The 21,506-nt window shown below is 37.9% G+C and overlaps 1 protein-coding gene across 1 annotated transcript; it reads left to right on the forward strand.

The window, feature by feature from the left end:
* The first annotated feature begins 1,463 nt into the window (after window positions 1-1,463).
* LOC109090020 (transient receptor potential cation channel subfamily V member 1-like) lies at window positions 1,464-21,138 on the forward strand. Its single transcript, XM_042757370.1, is given in 16 exon segments — window positions 1,464-1,635; window positions 5,351-5,575; window positions 5,655-5,815; window positions 6,301-6,453; window positions 6,633-6,770; window positions 6,919-7,217; window positions 11,987-12,157; window positions 12,301-12,474; window positions 18,448-18,552; window positions 18,661-18,731; window positions 19,004-19,169; window positions 19,374-19,440; window positions 20,006-20,301; window positions 20,438-20,559; window positions 20,732-20,835; window positions 20,917-21,138. Coding segments are annotated over 15 exon segments (2,328 nt in total). The 5' UTR covers window positions 1,464-1,635; window positions 5,351-5,387; the 3' UTR covers window positions 21,030-21,138.
* Window positions 21,139-21,506: the final 368 nt, after the last annotated feature.

Raw genomic sequence — 21,506 nt, forward strand, 5'->3', positions numbered from 1 at the left:
TGACCAGCCTGCAGTCCAGATCTTTCGCCCATAGAAAACATTTGGCGCATCATAAAGAGGAAGATGCGACAAAGAAGACCTGAGACAGTTGAGCAACTAGAAGCCTGTATTAGACAAGAATGGGACAACATTCCTATTCCTAAACTTGAGCAGCTTGTCTCCTCAGTCCCAAGACATTTGGGATGGCACACAGTGGTAAACATGGCCTTGTCCCAACTTTTTTGAGATGTGTTGATGCCATGAAATTTAAAATCAACTTATTTTTCCCTTAAAATGATACATTTTCTCAGTTTAAACATTTGATATGACATCTATGTTGTATTCTGAATAAAATATAGAAATTTGAAACTTCCACATCATTGCATTCTGTTTTTATTCACAATTTGTACAGTGTCCCAACTTTTTTGGAATCGGGTTTGTAAATCATAACAGGTGAACAGAATAGACTAAGCAAGGAACAACGGAAAACTGGGTAAAGGCAGGATGAACAGAAACACAGGGAATTCAAAACGAAAACAGAACATAACCGTGACATAAATGTGACAATATCATTATTTTTAACAGTTTTATCTACTGTTCATTATATTGTTATATATATATATATATATATATAAGTTATATATAGTTATATATTGCTCATTATAACTATTGTTGTTGAGTGCAATTAAAAACCATTGTGTTGTAAAATACAAAAAATATGTATTTTTTTAAGAATATTTCTAAATTCCATTAAATGACTGAACAAAGCCTTGAAATGACAAAATATACTGTTTACAATGTTCAGTTGCATTTGTTAATATGTTATTATGTATATGTTAATATTCCAAATGTTCATAAACAGTTGGAATATATCATCACATTTCATGCAGTTTTATGGTCATTCTTTTGTCATAATTGAGCTTATGTGGTATATTTCATGTGCTGCAGATGACTGTAACTGAAACTTCTGTTTGTTTCTAGAGAGGAAAAGGAGGTACAGATCAGCTTCACCTCCAAGGAGCAAATTCTTTACCAGGTGTGCACCAAGTTTAATTGTACATGTACAGTGACAATAAAGAACTTACTTACTTAAGAATCAACTGCATGGTTTAATTTTGTTCACGTAATGTATTCACCTACACCACCATGCATGCGGCAAAACTTCCAATCTGCCACAGTCCTCCAGTGTAACAGGAAACTCTTCATGCTAAAAAAGTGAATTTGCTAAACAGAACCATCTCCACAGACAAGTGTAGGTGACCTGAATGCTGCTCCAAACCAAACGTGCTGCTCGGAGGTACGATATTATATGCATTTCAGCACATTAATAATTGATCGTTTGGATAGTTATGATATGTAGTAGAATATAGTGTTGCCAAATTGAAATAAAGCATTTTAAGAAGGAGCTTGATGACTTTTAGTGCATTAAGAGCAGATGATCTAAATGAGCTACAGTGTGGACATGGTAAAACATACATAACAACATACTCAAAAAATCAATTCAACCCGCCTTTCTGTAAGGCTCTCAGTAACCTCAGAACATCTTGCCCTCTTCCTCTCTGAGACTGAGGGAGAGAGAGAGTTATTGTGCTAAAGGAATCAAGCTCATCAATACTAGATACTTCACCTAACAGATTAAAGAACAGAAATTAATTGGTGAGTACAAACGTTTCATACTTTACTCTTATGAAATTTACAGCAATATTTAAATAAATTCAGATTTTGCTACTGTAGCAAATCATAATAAAACCTGTAAAGTGTTTTTTTTTGCTGCCAAATGCCATAGGTGTATTTAATTTTTTATTTTTTTTTACTTTAGTCCCCTTTAGTCTCATAATCTAGTAAGTGAGATGATCTTAGTTAGATGATATTAGGTCATCATCTAGCATAAAACAACATTAACTAATATAATTTGTCCATTAAATATCTGTTAGACTCTTTAACAAGCTGAGCTGCCTCACCCATCGAGGAGTCTGCTTTCACATACAGACTGAATATGCTCAGTTCTGTTCCTGATTCAAATATATCTCCAGCATCCTTGACACCCTTTCTTTACTTTGATATGCACATCAAACATTAATCCTTGTTTACATGTCTATTTTAAGGTTATCTATTGTTTATAGTCTGTGTTGAAATCATACATACTTTACTGATACTGTACTGACTTATAAAAGCAAAATCTGTGGTCTTATCATCTTTAAAGAAACTGATTTATGTAAAAATGAACTCTTTTAAATACAAACCAGCTTTGTGAGAGAAGCATGGTAAAATGTCACAAGATAGATCACATTTATGCTGAGAAACTCGGTCAAAACAGAGATGTTTCTGTGGACATATATCTATTTTGGACTTATACTACATGATTACCCAAATACAGTCTAATGCAGTTTCTTAATGCAGGATTAATTTCCTCTTACTGCAATTTAGAGAATGTATTTCCATATGAAGTCTTTTACAAAGAGGAAAAGTTATAATATTCTACAGTACAGAATATGCAGTGCATTTGTTACTGCATTTTGTCAGAAATGCATTTCCATGTATTCTCAGGGAAAGTTTTCCTTGATGGGACAATCATGGCCCATTCCCTGGGTGGGATCATATAGCTTGTAACAGCATGAAGAGATATCAATAATTCAGTTAGCAAGGGTCTAGTAGAGCATGCAACTACTTCCACCATTTCTACTTGCACATAAACTGAACCTGCTTTCATTTTTGTTTGTTTCTCTATCTTCTGTATCTTTGAAAACCTCTTACAGAATTTGGATCTTTAAATGAATCCATTTTTTGTTTTGATTAAGAATGTATTTGATGTGTTATCAAAAAAAAATTGGATGATTAAATAAATGGGATATTGATTACCAGAAAAAAATTGAATTTAGTTTTTTTCCCCCGATCCATTAGATGGGATACTGACTACCAGAAAAAAATTGAAAAAGAAATAAGTATAAAGATAATAAATGTTTTTTTTTAAGTATATTTTATTCCTATTTTATACGATAGAGAACTCCAGGACTCAGTATTTTTATTTTTTTTATTTTTATAAAAAGACATGAATAGACAAGACAATGAGATTTTATTTTTAAATCACCAATCAATTTTTATTTTTATACCAAACTTTGTACAAAGATGATTTTCAACTATGTTATGAAAGATATAACAGGATGATTGATATACAGTTTTTCTTTATGCAACGTGGGTAAAATGGCCATAAAAGGTTTTCACATTATATAAAATGTATCTATAGGCTACATTGTATCTAATTTGCATATTAATGTGTTTTAGGGGCAACATATAATGAAAAAAGGAGTAATAATGGGAGTAATAACTGTAAAGATTTTTATAATAATATCTAATATTTCATACAGAGACCCACACATGACATGCAGGAAAAAATTGTAGGCTAAATCATGTTAGCCTACTAGCACGATTTACTAATTCGTTCCCTCAATGTACTTAAACGTGCACGCGATTACTATTGCGTTCCTTCGATTTTCTAAATCGTGCGCACAATTTATAAATTGAGGGAGCGCAATAGTAATCGTGTGCACGTTTTAGTAAATTGAGGGAACGAATTAGTAAATCGTGCGCACAATTTATTTATTTTTTCTTGCATGTCATGTGCGGGGCTCCGTAATTTCATAAGAACACTGATATATAATTATTTTTTTCCAATTCACTTGTGTCTTCCAAACTGCGTAATAAACATGCTTTTAGTCCTGATGTCCTCTACAGTGGACATGTAAGAAATAGATTTTTTTCGTAATAGAAAGTCATATTTTGATTTGAAACCCCATAACATTTTTTTTCTGAGATGTTGATTTATGACAAACAATTTGAAAATTAGTTAGATTTAAATGATCATTACAAAATATCATATTTCCACAAGAGTGTTACATTTGATCACTAAATTAATGTCAGCAATTTTTAAAGGCCAAGGAGAGGGAGTTGTCATGGTGAAACTTCCAAACATTTTGTATTTCTGAAAAGCCCTGAATGTGCTCTATACAGGGCATCCAGACATAAAACTGTGATATGTAAGGTCACAGAGAAATTCACTAAAATATAATGTCCTCTACAGTGGACAAAACTCCATAGTTGTCAGGAGGATAGGCCTATTTATGTGGTCTTATGTTCAGAACTGCATATAATCACATCTCCATACATTTTCTATTCGTTTTTATGAAGAGTTCTAGCAATGAGATACACAAACTTAAAGGGATACTCCATCCCAAAATGAAAATTTTGTTATTAATCACTTACCCTCATGTCGTTCCAAACCCGTAAATGCTTTGTTAGTCTTCAGTCTATGGGACAGTCTCAAGCCTACTGGTTTTCATCCAAAATATCTTATATTGTGTTCTGAAGACATTTTCATTTGTCATTTTCATTTGATTTTCATTTTGCGGTGGAGTAACCCTTTAAGCCATATAAAACAGCAGTAGTTCTGCATTTCCTTCAACTTCATGTCACAGAGTTTCCAGTTGGATCATTGGTGATCCCTCCCTCTTTTAATGGTTTTTAAAACAAGAAGACAATGTGATGATCCATTATAACACTCAAGCAGCTTCTACTCTTACAAAAGCAGCTCTTAGTCTACATTATATTCAGTTCAATTCAATTGATGTTTATTTGTATAGTTCAGTAGTCAGGGGACTGATCAGGGAGTGGCCATTTTAAATGCTCGATCGCGAAATCCTTCCAGTGCACTGGAATGTTGATCTTGAATGTTAATTTCCATGAAAAATCCCACAAAAAAAAAAAAAAAAACACAATGCACCACAAAAAACAACAAAAAAAAAACTAGTGAGCATTAAGGCTCACTATGCCCCCTTACCAGTAATGACATCATATTTCTGAAGTGCAAAACATAAACCACACAAGCCATCTTGCTAATTATAATGTCACGGGACAGAACATTTGAAAATGTTGTTAGGACATAGAACGATCTGTTTAAAGAGAATAAAAATAATATCAAAAGGAAAAAGGTCCTGCCTGTTGTTGATTCATTCCAGTGGTGACATTCTATAATGTTGTACATTGACATTGTACGCAGTCATGTCAATGGAAATTGAGTAATCACTGTCCCAATGTGTAAAGATCCAGGGTCCTTACCAGTGACCAGATTTGCATACACAATATACTGATTCACACGCTCTGGAGCTAGGGAGCTGATTGAGATGCACCCATAAGTGAATTATCATCAACGCGCAATTCCTTATTTTAAAGCTAGCTAGTGTCAGAATGTCCCATTTATGTATGAAAGTAAAATCGATAATTGTGTTCAAACTCACATTTCCTAGACCTTATTTGTATGAAATGGAAACCTAATGTCCTGTATCTCTGAATGATCTCACTTATACACTGTTTACAGGCTTTAACTTCTGCTGTATGACTAAGAAGACATCACTATGAGTAAATCAAAGGACAGCAGCCCCACATTCTTCCTGGAGACGGATGACCTGACAGAGGAGGAAAGGTCAAAGGCCAAACAGGTGAAGAAAGGCGCCTCAAAGGACAAGAGGCCCATGGATTCTGATTACCTGGAGGAGACAGATGAGCCTGCACACACAATTAAATTTAACCTACACTTTGAAAGGTAAGTGGGCCTCCTTAAACCACACCGGAGTGTATGAATGTGAGAAATCCTTACTTTATCAGATACATTCTGCACACAGGGGAATCAGAAATTTGAAAGAGGAACCAGCTCAGCAGGACAGAGAGAGGTTCACCCTCAAGAGGGCTGTTTGATTGCCCGTGTCCAGTGGCGATGTGTCTAAACTGCAGGGTTTACATGAGTACCTACGCAAAAGCATGAAACGGCTCACCGACCCTCAATGTAATTGTATTCAAGAACAAATACACCACAGTTCCATTCAAAAGTTTGGGGTTTTTAAGATTTTTGAAAGAAGTCCGTTATGTTCACCAAGGCAGCATTTATTTGATCAAAAATACAGTAAAAACACTAATATAGTGAATTATTATTACAATTTAAAATAACTGCTTTATATATTTTAAAATGTGATTTATTCCTGTGATGGCAAAGCTGAATTTTCAGCATCATTACTCCAGTCTTCAGTGTCACATGATCCTTCAGAAATCATTCTAATATGCTGATTTAAAACTCACTGTACAAAATAAGAAAAGCATCACTTTTGATCAATTTATTGTGCCCTTGCTGAAAAAACATTAATTTATTTGAGAAAAAAACCTTACCCCAAACTTCTGAATGGTATAGTATACAAAGAATGCACAGAAGAGTACTGTGAATTCATGACAGATATTTATCAAATAACGAAACAACTGTTTTTATAACTTCTTTAGATAAGTCCAATGGGAAGACAGCCCTGCTGAAAGCACTTTTAAATTTGAAGGAAGGCGAGAATGACACTATTGAACATCTGCTGGAAATTGCAGAGAAAATTGGAGATTTAAACAGTTTTGTCAATGCTGCCTACACAGACACTTACTACAAAGGTCAGAGACAGCTTCATTTTACATAATATTTTTATTAGTGTAATTATTATTATTCTATCTAGTTTTATATTCGCTAACATTAGTAATTTATTTTTTTATAAATAAACAGAATATTGATCATATTTAACATGTCCGACCCATCCATTTTGCAATGTTATCAACTGATCTCTTTGTGACAGGTCAGACAGCACTCCATGTTGCAATTGAAAGGAGGAGTGCAAAATTTGTACAGATGCTGGTTCAAAAAGGGGCTGATGTCCATGCTAAGGCCTGTGGGAAATTCTTTCAGCCCAATCAAGAAACATGCTTCTATTTTGGTAGGTCTATTGATATGGTTAAACTTTTGCAATATTGATATAATTTAAATAGAAATTCTACATTTTAAATTCTACTTAATAAACTGTTACTGACCCACATTTGTGGGTACCTAAGCTTATCTGTATCTTTTACGACTTTTGTGCACAGGTGAGCTGCCCCTGTCTCTGGCCGCTTGCACTAATCAGCCTGACATTGTTGACTTCCTTATGGACAATCCATACCAGACAGTGGATGTCAGGGAGAGGGACTGTCATGGAAACACTGTGCTTCACGCACTAGTATCCATAGCTGATAACAGTCCTGAAAACACAGAGTTCGTCATTGCCATGTATGACCACATCTTATTCAAAGCCTACCAACTTCACCACGAGATCAAGCTGGAGGAAATCGAAAATAACAAAGGACTCACCCCACTCACACTAGCTGCCAAAACAGGAAAAGCTGTGGTAAACCTTCTCTCACAGCATCAACCTTTTCTGGTGTCTACTGATTTTTGAATGTTCAAGAACATTTATATTATTTATATATTTTATATTTATATTTATTTGAAGCAGTGATTCGTTTGAAGCAGTGTGTATTTCTTTAAGTGTCAGTTCTGTATTATATTTTGGTTTTGGATGTTCCTGATTTTGTGTAGATGTTTAGTCCCCATGTGATTTGAGATGGTATTTCCCTTCAGTACATGGCATTAAATCAGACACCACAATGATTCATAGTCATGTAGTGACAGTCTAACCAGGGCTCTTAAAAGCTGATTTATACTTCTGCATCGGATCTACACTGTAGCCTCTACGCCGCAGGCTATGCGTCAGTTTTCTGAGTCACTGTCCGTGCGACGTGCAGTACACATGCAAACCGCTAGTCTGCAGTGTCAACAGCCTTGTTGCTGTTGTAACTCGCAGTACCACGGCAAAAGCCGAAGAAGAAGTGGCTCATCGGAGAAGCATTATAGCCATGATGGCTGCAAATAAATATCAAATCATTAAATTATTATTTAAAACTATAAAAAGGAGACAAAAACGGAACAAGAGAAGATGGCATTATTTCAATCTCCACAAGGCCTTGTACCCTGGCAGATCAACATTGTTGGTCGCGGACAACAAGTGATGTATAATGCTATGTAGTATAATAATTGATAAGACACTTGTTCTTTGCTTTGTTTTATTTTATATAAGAAGATTTAACATTAAAATATATTAAAGTGCATATAAACACACACAAAACTCAAGTACATACAGAGGGAGGGGTTCTAGCAGACCAATCACAGCGATTGCGGTCCGCGTAGAATTGACGCACTGTTAGATTTTTGGAGAGGTGCGCGTCAGGCTACGCTGTACTACACATAACTTACGGCGTAGCTACGCCGTAGGTTCGATGCAGAAGTATAAATTGGTCTTAGGCATTCACTGTGAGACACACGCATTTCAACCAGTTCACACGCTCACATGCCACACCTTATATTTCTCACGCTGAGAAGTTAGGGATAACTTGTCTCACTATATACGATTAATGGACGTGGCGCAGGCATATAGAGGGAAGTGTATAAAGAGTACATATTTCAGCGTATGAATTTTTTTTTCTGTGGTAAGTGTTTGTTGCACATTCTGATGCCTTCATGACAGGGGTCGGGGGCTCTCACTTAAGGCACTGTGGCTTCCCCACTCAAATGCAGATGAAGAGAAACTGTTCTCCATGGTGGGTTTGAACAAAACCAAAACTAGGAAGCAATAGTTTTGCTCCGGACAGAATGCTATCATCCATCATGATGGTGAAAATAACTGGCCTTGAGCCACAGTGCTTTAAGTGGGAGCCCCTGATCCCTGTCATCAAGGCATTCAAATGTGCAACAAACACTTACAACACAACACGTTTGACCATTCTATCTGCCGCGGGAGTTCACGGCCATTGTTATTGTCGCAGTTTACATTCCCCTGTGTGCAAATGCCAAGGATGTGCTTCGCCAGCTGTACAGTCGCCATCAACGAACAACAAACAAATAACCCCAACGGCTTTTTCGTAAAAGCCAAAGTTCTACCAACATGTGAACTTTGCAACAAGGGGAAAAAGCACACTGGACTTTGTTTACACAACAGAAAAGAGCACGTACAAGGCTGTACCCCGCCCCAACCTAGGGTACTTGGATCACATCTCTGTTATGCTAATTCCAGCATACAGACCACTTCTGAAACTCGCAAAAACCAGTTCAAAAACTCAACACAATTTGGCCAGATGATGCTACCTCAACACTACAGGACTGCTTTCAGTGCACAGACTGGAACATGTTTAAAGAGGCAGCCACGTGCCAAGTTTAGCTTTAACCATATCATCAAGTTTGTGGATGACACAACGGTGGTAGGTCTCATCAGCAACAGCGATGAAACACACTACAGAGAGGAAAGCTGGCTGAATGGTGTGGCACTAACAACCTGTCCCTCAATGTGGGGAAGTCAAAGGAGGTTGTGATGGACTTCAGGAGAATCTCCGTTGATCACCCCCCACTGACCATTGGCGACTGTGGAGAGAGTCAGCAGCACTAAATTCCTAGGGGTGCACATCACAGAGGATCTCACCTGGACCACCAACCACGAACACCTACACTTTCTCCGCCGGCTGAAAAGAGCAAGTCTCACTCCACCCATCCTCTCCCCATTCTACAGGGTCCCATTGAGAGTGTGCTGACCAGCTGAATCACTGTCTGGTATGAGAACTGTAGTGCAGCAGACCGCAAGACCCTTAGCGGACAGTGAACACAACTGCAAAGATCATCGGTGCCCCTCTCTCCTTCATCCTGGACATTTTCCTACAACAATGCTCCAGCAAAGCCAACAGTATCGTGAAGAACCCCACCCATCCCTCCCACAGTCTCTGCCAGCTCCTACCATCAGGGAATACGGTACCGGAGCATCAGAGCCTGCTCCGCCAGACTGCTCAACAGCTTTTTCCCCCAGGCTGTGAGAGCCCTGAATTCAAATCACCCCACCTTCCTCTGGAACCCCACACAAACCCCCTACCTCCTGAAACATGGACCATCTCACCTACCCCACCCCAAACAACCCCCAACAACCCCCAACCTTACGACATCACAGAAAAAAACGGTCTGAAATGTACTTTTGTTTGTGCAATTTGAAGTGTGCTACACACAGGTGAGTGGGCCTGTACAAACCACCTGTAGTAACACACTCTACTCTATGCGCACTAGACACTGCTGTGTGTACATAATCCCACAAAAGACTCAGTAATATGTGTATGTTTACATGCTCATGCACTACAAATCATCTTGCACTGTTCCCCAGCCAGCTGCTTGACTTGCGATGTTTCTCTTTGCACATATAAAGTATTATGTGAAGGATTCGTATAGTTTGTATATTTTTAGTTTATGTATATGCAAACATTTATATATAGTATATTTATAGTCAAAATCTGTCAGTAGGTTCGTTGTGTATAGGTTTATACTGTTTTACTTCATTGTTGTATGTCTGTATTTATGTAGTCTCAGTCTCAGCCTCAGACGTTACGCCCACGGACCGTTGGCTAAACGTCTGATGCATATGGGACACAAAAGTGGAAACACTTTAGGAGTGTCGAAGTCATCATCGGATTGGTTGAATTCTACAGGATTTCTGCGATATGTGTGTGTCGCGTTCTTTAACGTTCCACCTGGAAACTAAAAAAACATGGCGCCAAACCTCCTCACGACAGAAGAAAGCTAGTGTTTGATGACTTTGTCTTTTAGCAGATTTACCAATTGGTATAATTTCTATTTGTGCTGGCCAATTATGAACAATAGGTAACAATTAACTGCTATCAAAAACTTGAGAGAATTGGGCGGGGCTAAGGGGCCACTGCTGGAAATATTTGAGTGGCTCCTCTCATAACAAATATCTCACTCCAAACTTTTTTTAGGCCTATAACTTGAGAGCCCTGGTCATAACCTTACTTTAACCTAAAGTTTTTATTTATTGTATTCATTTTGTTCAATATTTTAGCTGATGCTATTGCTGGCTTGGCTGATTACTAAAATCTAAAATTTGCACTGCCAAAAGAAAAGACACTAAATATAAATATTAAAGGGGTCATATGATGTTGCTAAAAATAACATTATTTTGTGTATTTGGTGTAATGAAATGTGTTTATGTGGTTTAAGATAAAAAAAAAACACATTATTTTTCACATAATGCCCATTATTGTTTCTCCTCTATGCCCCGCCTTTCTGAAACGCATCGTTTTTTACAAAGCTCATCGTTCTGAAAAGCGAGGTGTGCTCTGATTGGCCAGCTATCCAGTGCATTGTGATTGGCCAAATGCCTCAAGCGTGTGACGGAAATGTTAAACCCCTGAACATACTATGATGCCATGTCCCGGAGCGAAAAGACAGAAACATTAAAACCCATAATAAACGAGGCATATGTAGCATCCAGTGTGGACATAATTACTGATTATAATGACTTATACTGTCTTTTTAAGCATTGCTTTGCATATCACACCGTGTAAAAATAAAACCATGTCTCCATTTGTGATCAGAGAAACGACAAACAACAAGTGCTACTCTACTGCTCAAAACTCGCATTTGAATCATCAGTGGCAAATTCTTGCAAAGTCCTTGCAAAGTTGTTATTGCCCCACTTACAGAAAAAGAAACTGGCATTGTAGGCTACTCTCTTAGGAAACAGTCCTCGTCCTCCATAAAATGTGCTGCACACCTCTGAATATTTGGGTGGAACTGTTCCGGGACCGTGTTGAAATACAACTTAACCACTGATTTCTAGTCGTGTCCTCTTTTGGAAGGTCAAATAAAGTAGTTTCACTTTCACAACGAAACACACAGCACCTCCACGACATGACGGCAGCAATAATACTACAGCGAGAAACAAAGTCAAACCTTCTTTCTTTGCGTGGACATTTGGGCGGTGTTATGCAAATCTTCCCACACAGTGACGTAGACGTGGGGGAGTGTTAGAATGAGCCATTTTAGGAGGCCGTGGTTGACTCTTAACTTTTATAAAGAATAACTCTTTGGATTTGAGACTTTAGTCTTTGCAACTTTACAGATCTTCTTTATGCACCAAAAGCTTGTAAAACTCCAAAGAGAAAGGAAAAATTGAAATTGCATCATATGACCCATCCAAAACATATTTGTCTTTTTTTTTTATTATTTGCATAGGTTGTAAAGAGCCTGATTAAATCATTCAGATTTCATTCCTCATTTGTTATCTAGCTGTTAAAGCACATCGTGCAGCGGGAGTTTAAGGGATGCAAACATCTGTCACGGAAGATCACGGAGTGGGCCTACGGTCCAGTGTGCTCGTCTCTGTATGACCTCGCCTCTCTCGACACCTATGAGAAGAACTCCGCCCTGGAGATAATCGTTTATGGCAGTGAGATTCCTGTGAGATGACATGCTGTTTACTTGACATTAAATGCATAATTAGATTTTACTACTTCATTAAAGCAGAATGTTTCATCATAAAGAAGCTTAATTGATTTAAATAAAAGCTGTTGATAGCAACATCTTATTTCATTTGATTTCAGAATCGCCTGGAGATGCTAAATATTGAGCCATTTAACCGACTAATTGAAGAGAAGTGGGAGAGATTTGCGAAACCGATGTTCTTGTTCAACTTTATCATTTATGTTATCTACCTTTTCATCCTCACTGCTGTAGCTTATCACCGCAAAGAAGGGAAGGACTTGAGCAACAACCAAGTAGGTATAAAGGCAGTGTTGCCAGAAAAGCTCACCAAAACCCACCCAATCCACCTAAAAACCACCCAAAACTTTAAATGGCATAATAATGTGATAGAATTGTATTTCCATGTCAATCATGAGGACCATTTTTAACTCTTTAAAACAAAATAAAGATGACAAAATAATAAAAAAAATCTAACAATCAAGAAAGAATCAAGCAATCAAGAAAAACGGCAATCAAGAAATTAACCGAAATTAACATCATTTTCAGTGTCAGCATTCAGAGTAAGCCAGTTTAAAATGGAAAACGTGCCCAATATATAACCGAGTATTCCATTATTTTGTGTGACAGTATTCATAGTAAGGTGGTTTGAAGTGGAGTAATTGGCAAGTATTTCACACTCATTCATATTCAGTGTAAGTCATAGATGACACTGAGAAAATGTATCATTTTAAGGGAAAAATAAGTTGATTTTAAATTTCATGCATCAACACACATCTCAAAAAAGTGGGACCAAGGCCATGTTTCCCACTGTGTGGCATCCCCTCTTCTTTTTATAACAGTCTGCAAACATCTGGGGACTGAGGAGACAAGTTGCTCAAGTTTACGAATAGGAATGTTGTCCCATTCTTGCCTAAAACAGGCTTCTAGTTGCTCACCTGCATTAGGTCTTCTTGTGCCTTTATGATGCGGCCAATGTGTTTCTATGGGTGAAAGATCTGGACTGCAGGCTGGCCATTTCAGTACCTGGATCCTTCTTCTACGCAGCCATGATGTTGTAATTGATGCAGCTGGGGTCTGGCATTGTCATGTTGGAACATGCAAGGTCTTCCCTGAAAGAGACGACGTCTGGATGGGAGCATATGTGTTCTAGAACTTGGATATACCTTTCAGCATTTGATGGTGCCTTCCAGATGTGTAAGCTTCCCATGCCACACACACTCATGCAACCCCATACCATCAGAGATGCAGGCTTCTGAACTGCGTGAGCGCTGATAACAAACTTGGGTTGTCCTTGTCCTCTTTAGTCGGATGACATGGCGTCCCAGTTTTCCAAAAAAAACTTCAAATTTTGATTCCTCTGACCACAGAACAGTTTTTCCACTTTGGCCACAGTCCATTTTAAATAAGCTTTAGCCCAGAGAAAACGCCTGCGCTTCTGGATCATGTTTAGATATGGCTTCTCCTATAGAGTTTTTAGCCGGCAACGGCAAATGGCACGGTGGATTGTTGTGTTCACCGACAATGTTTTCGGAAGTTTCCTGAGCCCATGTTGTGATTTCCATTACAGTAGCATTCCTGTGGTGTGATGCAAGTGCAGTCTAAGGGCCCGAAGATCACGGGCATCCAGTATGGTTTTCCGGCCTGTGACCCTTACGCACAGAGATTGTTCCAGATTTTCTGAATCTTTGGATCATATTATGCACTGTAGATGATGATAACTTCAAACTCTTTGCAATTTTTCTCTGAGAAACTCCTTTCCAGAATATGTGCTCCACTTTTTTCACCACAGCATTGGGGAATTGGTGATCCTCTGCCCATTCTTTGATTTCTGAGAGACACTGCCACTCTTGCTCTTTTTTTTTATACCCTTGATCAATTCACCTAAGTTGCAGATTGGTCCTCCAGCTGTTCTTTATATGTACATTTAACTTTCCCTGCATCTATTGCTAAACTGTCCCCTTTTTGGAATGTGTAGCACTCATTCCAAATTATTTATGACATTTCAAATGTCTCACTTTCAACATTTTTGTTTATCTATATTCTAACTGTGAATAAAATATAAGTTTAAGAGATTTGTAAATTATTCCATTCCTTTTTTACTCCAATTTGTACATGTTCCCAACCTTTTTGGAATCTTGAGTATCGGAAGTAATCTCTCGCCTCATCAAGTATGATCGGAAGCAACGTAATTAGCAAGTATTTAGTAATAATTGTTTCATTCAGTGTTACTGTATAAAGATTATCTAGTGAGCAAAGTAATTAACAACAATAATGTACTTGCCTTTGTGTCATTCAGACAAAACTAAAGCATGTCATGGTTATAGGCTGGGGTGCCCTGGACGACCACCAGAAGGCACTCCTGTGTTTGTTTGTTGCGCACATGGCTGGTATTGTTGTGTTCTTGTTGTTATTCTTTTGTTCTTCCCTTCTTATCTCATTATTGTTTCAGTTTCTCTTCGTTTTTTTTTTTTATTATCCTCCGCGTTTGGTGTCTGCAGTCCTGTGCTGTTTCATTGTCTGAAAGTCCGTATAAGGCATTGTATTATGTCTGAAAGTTGTTGTCGTATATGTGGTATGTTCCCCTTGCCTTGTCTTTTTGTTTTTTTTATTGTTTATTAAATTTCTAGAGTCTTTGTGTATTTTGATTTCTCTTCTTATCTGTTTTCCGACCCGTGACAGAACGAAACAGTTCAAATACTCGTTTTTGGAGATATGCTCCCTCTGTCACCGGGGAACTGACCTGAGGGAGCTTGCCCTGGAGATTAGGAGCGGTGGTTTAGGGGTGTTGGGTAGGGTGTGTGGTATATTGAGTACTGATTTAATTATGCCCATTAGTGGAGAAAGTTTGGGTTGGAGCATTTGTCTTTTGAGGTTTTTGTGGAGTCCCTTGTCCTCAGTGGGAGGCACTCAGCTCTGCAACAAGAAGTGCTTTCTCATGTGGTGTCTCTGCACAAGATAACTGCCAGTCCAGAGCCTCTTCACAGGATGGCCGCCACTCCTGAGTCTCGTCCTGTCATAGCTGCCACTCCAGAGTCTCATCCCGTCATGGCTGCCACTCCAGATTTTTGTCTCTTCATGGCTGCCTTTCCAGAGCCTATCCACAAGATGGCTGCCAGTCCGGAACCTCTTCACAAGGTGGGCCCAAGGCTTTTGAGGCTGGCTTCCAGTTTTGGTGGACCCACCGCTGAGGTCTGTGCAAGCTGCTGGCATCTCTATGCTGTTAACTAGTCCAGTGATCCTGGAGGACCTGACTCAGGTAGTCCTAAGTTCAGTGGTTTCAAAGGTCCCTGAGCTACCCATTCCAGAACAGCCTGCCACAGAACAGACCACTATTACGGCTGCTGCCATGAAGGCAGTCACTGAGCAGCCCACTCTCTTTGTCTTGGCCATGGAGGCCGCTACAAAGCCCCCCGATTTCACTGCTGCTGCCATTGTCAGAAAGGCTGTATTCACCTTTCACCTCAGGGTTGTCTGCAGGCATGGCCACTTTGGATAGGGCTTCCCGGGAGCCTGCTTCCGTCCACTCAAGAACAAGAAAGTTCACTCAAGAAGCCACTCTAGTTCACGAGTCTTCAGCTTCCTCTGAGCGGCTGTGGTGTACTTCAGCTCTGCATGCTCTGCCCCACTCTAGTTCACGAGTGTTTTGCTTTCTGTGTGTTGCTGTGGTGTGCTTCAGCTCTGCATGTTCTGCCCTGGAAGGCTTCAGCATCTGAATCCACTCCTTAAAGGGGGGGGGGGGGGGGGGTTGAGGTTTCACGTGCACTCCAGCACATGGCTTGTTGTGTGTTTGTTGGTGCAATGTGCTCTCCTTCTATTGTCTACCCCACACCCCTCACTATTGTTTCAGTGACTTTGTCTCCTTCTATTGTTTTCTTGTTTTCTCACTATTGTTTCAGTGACTCCACCTGTCTCTCCTTCGTTTTACTATTTGTTTGAAGTTCCTGCATCTTGAATCCTCGCCTCATCTGTCTTTCGACCCTTGACACAGCTTCGTCTTTCGTAGTACAGTGTAGAACATACAGAACTTAGCACAAAAAATAATTGAAGTCCACCAGCTTTCTGATACAGGACAGGAGTCCCATATTCAGTTTGGATTTTGATTAAATGATGCAACCGTGCTCCGATTTCAGAGTTACATTGATATCAACCAGTGGTGTAATGTAACAAAGTAATAATACTTTGTTACAGTACTTAAGTATTTTTTGGGAGAATCTGTACTTGAGTTTTAATATTTGTCAACTTTCCCATTTACTCCACTATATTTCCTAATTAAAATTTATACTTCTGCTCTGAAACATTTCCCAGAAGAATAATCGTTACTTACTACAAAATTAAATCGGAAGAACAAAGACTGAAAGAAAGTAGGTTTGACGAATCAGTGATCGAAAGATCGCTTACTGAACCTTTAAAATGCAGTTAGAATGCCGCCCATAAGATTCAAGATAAGAGGCAAAATGCCTCTGTTTTATATTTATGTCATTTAATATACCTAAACTATATCGCACTAAGACTGCTGTTTTTTCTCCAGATATCAGCATGATAACAAATGTAATATTGATTTTAAGTTTAATAAAGTTAGTATTAAGTTACTTACATTTTAAGTTTACTTACACCACTGAAAATGGTACCAAACAGCATAAAATGAATCAGTTTTTTGAACGAATGATTCAGTGACTCACTCATTAAAACAGTCAAGTGTTTCATTCCTGAATGAATCAACCTTTTGAATCAATCGATTTAATCTGAATGGCTCGCTCATTAACAGTGACTTGCTGCCACCCTCTGGGGGCTTTAATTTCACATTTCAAGTGTCTTTTCACGTTCCTTTCAATCTTCAATCTATTCAGTCTTTTCAAATATCAATATTCAACGTTTTATGTTTAAAACAAAACATTATGGATTTTTAACTGCTGGTTAAATGCATCCATGTCCCCTCTGAGCTGCATTCTGTGTAGGCTAAATTAATCTAAATACCATTTCAGATGAAGGGCTCCATAGACTCAAACTGTGTATAGAACAATTTTAAATATTTATTTGCTCCTTTTCTATTTTGAATTTACTTTTACTTTCAATACTTAAGTTTAATATTTAAAAAAATACTTTTCATACTTAGCCTAAGTACAATAAATATCACATGGGCCTAGGCTACTTTAAGTCATATTCTAAACGGTGACTTTAACTTCTACCAAAGTCATTTTAAGATATCTATACTTTTACTTAAGTACTCAAGTACTTTATTCACCACTGATATCAACTAATCCTTCGCGTCATCTCCCTCCAGGTGTAATTCACGTTTTGAAAAAAACAAACAAAAAAAACAAACAAGAAAACATCACGTTTTGAGAGTCAAGTCACTCTATCACTCTTTACCGTGTGACTTTAGGCCACTCAGGCATTGTAATCGCTTGAATAATACAGCTATACGTTCAAAATCGTATTCCTTATTGCGCTAAAACCAGTCACTCATGAAGCATCACCTCTGCCTGCTGATCTCTCGTGATCAGCAGGCGATGTCAGCTTCAGCACCAGCCGACTCTGCAGAGGGCGTGTGTGTTTGGTAACATCATGGCGACTGATTGGATGCAGTACAATCACACTTGGGTTTTGTTTATGAGCCTATTTAAATTTAAGATGCTTAATTTTGTCCACCCTCCCAAACCATTTTTACCCACACAATAAAATTCAAACCCACCCAATCTGGCAACAGTACAGGAGGTGGGGGCTCAAAAGAGGCGTGCCTCTATAGAAACCCTCATAAACTTTTGCGTCAATGCTGAAAATAATATACACACACACACACACACACACACACACACACACACACACACACACACACACACACACACACACACACACACATACAGTGGATATAGAAAAGAATTACCCCCTTTAAAAGAACCACATTTTGTTGCTTTGTAGCCTAAAATTAAGAAGAGCAACACAATTTTTGTTTATCCAGCTGTATTTACTTAGTGCAACTTATAACATCAAAGTGAAAGTTATAACACCAACATGTCAGAAAAAAAAAAATTATATATATATATATATATACACACACACACACACACACACACACACACACACACACACACATTCTCTCAGTATGTCATGATGTCATCACATCCCACAATGCCCTTTGATTGTGAGATGAACGAGACTGTTAAATTATTCCAGTTCAGTGTCTGATTGAAACCTATGCTTAAATGTGTCTTTGTGCATGCTTACTGTGAATGTTTTATTAATTCATCCCAACTCTTTTCTTTCAGCCACTAAAGCCTCCACATCCTTATAGAAAAGATAGCAAAGGTTACCTGCTTCTGACAGGACACATCATAACTACCACTGGAGCACTTTATTTTTTTATTAGAGGGGTATGTATCTAGTGCTGTTGATTTAAAACAAATTCATATATAAATTTCTTATTCAAAATGATTGTCCCCCTTTTTTACAGAAATTACTGAATTCCCTTTTCTTTTAAGTTAATAGATATGTTAAGAAAGCGTCCAAGATTTCAGTCCCTGATCATAGATGGATACACAGATCAGCTTTTGTGAGTGCTTTCACTCTCTAATATGTATTTAAGTATTTATTTAAGTACAAATATTTTCCAATTTTCCAAATACAGATCACTTGAAATTACATCCTTTGCCAATAATTATACTAGTTAGGGTTAGGGTTTAAACTTATCACATGCCCGAGTTTCTAAAATCACTGTATAAACTGCTAAATTGCACAAATCAAACTAATTTTTATTCCAGAATTAGTAATCATTAAGTGTATACGTTCATTGTTTACTCCTAATAAGGCTTTTTGATGCATTAGTTTTCTGCAGGCCGTGCTCTTCCTGGCGTGTGCACTATTGTACATCTTTGGTCAGGATGAATATGTGGCCTGTCTAGTTCTGTGTCTTGCCTTGAGCTGGGTGAATCTACTCTACTTCTCCAGGGGGTCCAAAAATATGGGAATCTACAGTGTCATGATACAAAATGTGAGTGATAATTGTCTTTCTTATCCATCATCTTTTCCTCTGGCCTTCAGATTAGAGTATTAGTAAAGTATGGTTTGTGAGCACTATAGAAAAATGCTATGCAACACATTTACTTCCTTATTGTAGTATACACTAGTCTTTACAGTTCAGGCTTTTTACTTCATATGTGTACGACACACTCTCACACACTTTAATTATTGTCAGATGGTTCTTGGAGAAATTCGCCGATTCCTTGTCGTGTACATGGTCTTCCTCATTGGGTTCTCTGCAGGTATATTTGCATACATTCATGAATGTCATTGACTCTTTTGTTACAATTAATTTCTTATTTATCACAACACAACAAACAATTCCCAATTACACCACTGCTCAAAAGTATGGGGTCAGTAGGTTTATATATAAATGTGTGTGTGTATGTATAAAACTATATATTAGTATATGAAACTATATATTATAATGTTAAATATCACAAATATTACGGTTTCCAAAAATATATTAAGCTGCACAACAGTTTTTAACATTGACAATAATAAATGTTTCTTGAGCACCAAATCATCATATTAGAATAATTTCTGAAGGATCATGTGACACTGAAGACTGGAGTAACGGCTGCTGAATACTCAGCTTTGGATCACAGCAGCAAATGACTTTTAAAAATATATTAACATAGAAACAGATATTTTAAATTGTAATAATATTTCACAGTATTACTGTTTGACCAAATAAATGCAGCCTTGATGAGCATAAGAGACTTCTTTCAGAAACATTAAAAAATCTTACTGACCCCCATTGTTTGAATGATAGTGTGTGTTAATGACTTGTTTCTTACTCAACAGCCGTGGTAACTCTCCTTGATGAGGGATCTAGCAGTGCACAATCTAGTTCTGAAGGAGACTGTACGAAGCCCTCATTCAAGAGCATCTACTACACCACTCTGGAGTTGTTCAAGTTTACGATTGGCATGGGAGATCTGGAGTTCACCGATCAGTATCAGTATATAGAGGTCTTCTATGTGCTGCTAATTATTTATATAGTGATGACATACATTTTGATGCTGAACATGTTGATCGCTCTGATGAATTCAAGAGTGGAGGAGATATCTGAAGAGAGCACCAGCATCTGGAAACTACAGGTGAAATCAAAAGCAAAGTTAATGCTGTCTACCCATTTCTGCAATAAACATACACTGTAAATCCTTTAAATGATTCAGTGGGCAAAATGGCTGTGATGGTTTGCCATTTTTGTTTGTTATTCATTGTTATTCACAGCGTGCAATCACCACCTTGGACATGGAGTGGATTCTTCCCCACTGTCTGAAGACAAGGCTGCGCTTTGGGGAAGAGAAGGATCTAGGCGATGAGCAAGAGCCTGATCGACGCTGGTGCTTCAGGTGACCCTGCTGGCTTCCAATCGAAACCACAAGATCTGAAGTCTGCATTTGTCTCCTATTTAAAAATAGATGATTCATTTTGAAAAGAGGATATTAGCAGGCAAACACAAACATTATCAATAACAATACACACTTCGTTTTACTGTCAATGCATGAGTCCTTTTTCTTTCAGTGTGGAGGAAGTCAACTGGAACCAGTGGAACAGAAACCTGGGTGTAGTTACTGAGGATCCTGGGAAATGCATGCCTGTACCTTCCTCAACTAAACCTCAGAGAGGTAGTCAATGTTAAACAAATGTGTGCATGTGTGTGCGTGTGTTATTTTAATCTTAACTCATATCATTTTTATTGGTTACAGAGCCGAGCCGGCGTGGACTTCTGCAAACGTTCAGTAAACGCTGGACACAGAGAGCACAACGCAAATATGTACAGGAGCTGAGTCCTCTAGCTGAGGCCTCTAGCTCCGTATAATGATGCCTTTATAATCTGTAATCTGTTGCAATGTATTTTGCAATTCCCTTTCAATCCAACTGGTGTAGGAAAAATGACATATGACTGGTTAAAACTGCATTTAAAAAAACATATGCACCTCAAGGGTCATTCCTGTTATCCATCATATCTTTCTAAATGTAATTAAAAAAAAAATTATATGCACGTTGTAATTTAAAAAGCATTTATATAAAATAATATACATAGCTAATTTCATATGTGTGTGTGAAAATATGAAATTATATATATATATATATATATATATATACAGTACAGACCAAAAGTTTGGAAACATTACTATTTTTACTTGAATATATATGTTAAATTATGTTATCTGTTGTTATGTTTTTGAAAGAATCTCTTGTGCTCATCAAGGGTATAGTTGTGTAATATTATTACAAACTTAAAATAATAGTTTTCTATTTAAATATACTTAAAAAAAATAAATTATTCCTATGA

This window comes from Cyprinus carpio, chromosome A5 (genome assembly GCF_018340385.1).
Source record: "Cyprinus carpio isolate SPL01 chromosome A5, ASM1834038v1, whole genome shotgun sequence".
Taxonomy (NCBI): Eukaryota; Metazoa; Chordata; class Actinopteri; order Cypriniformes; family Cyprinidae; genus Cyprinus; species Cyprinus carpio.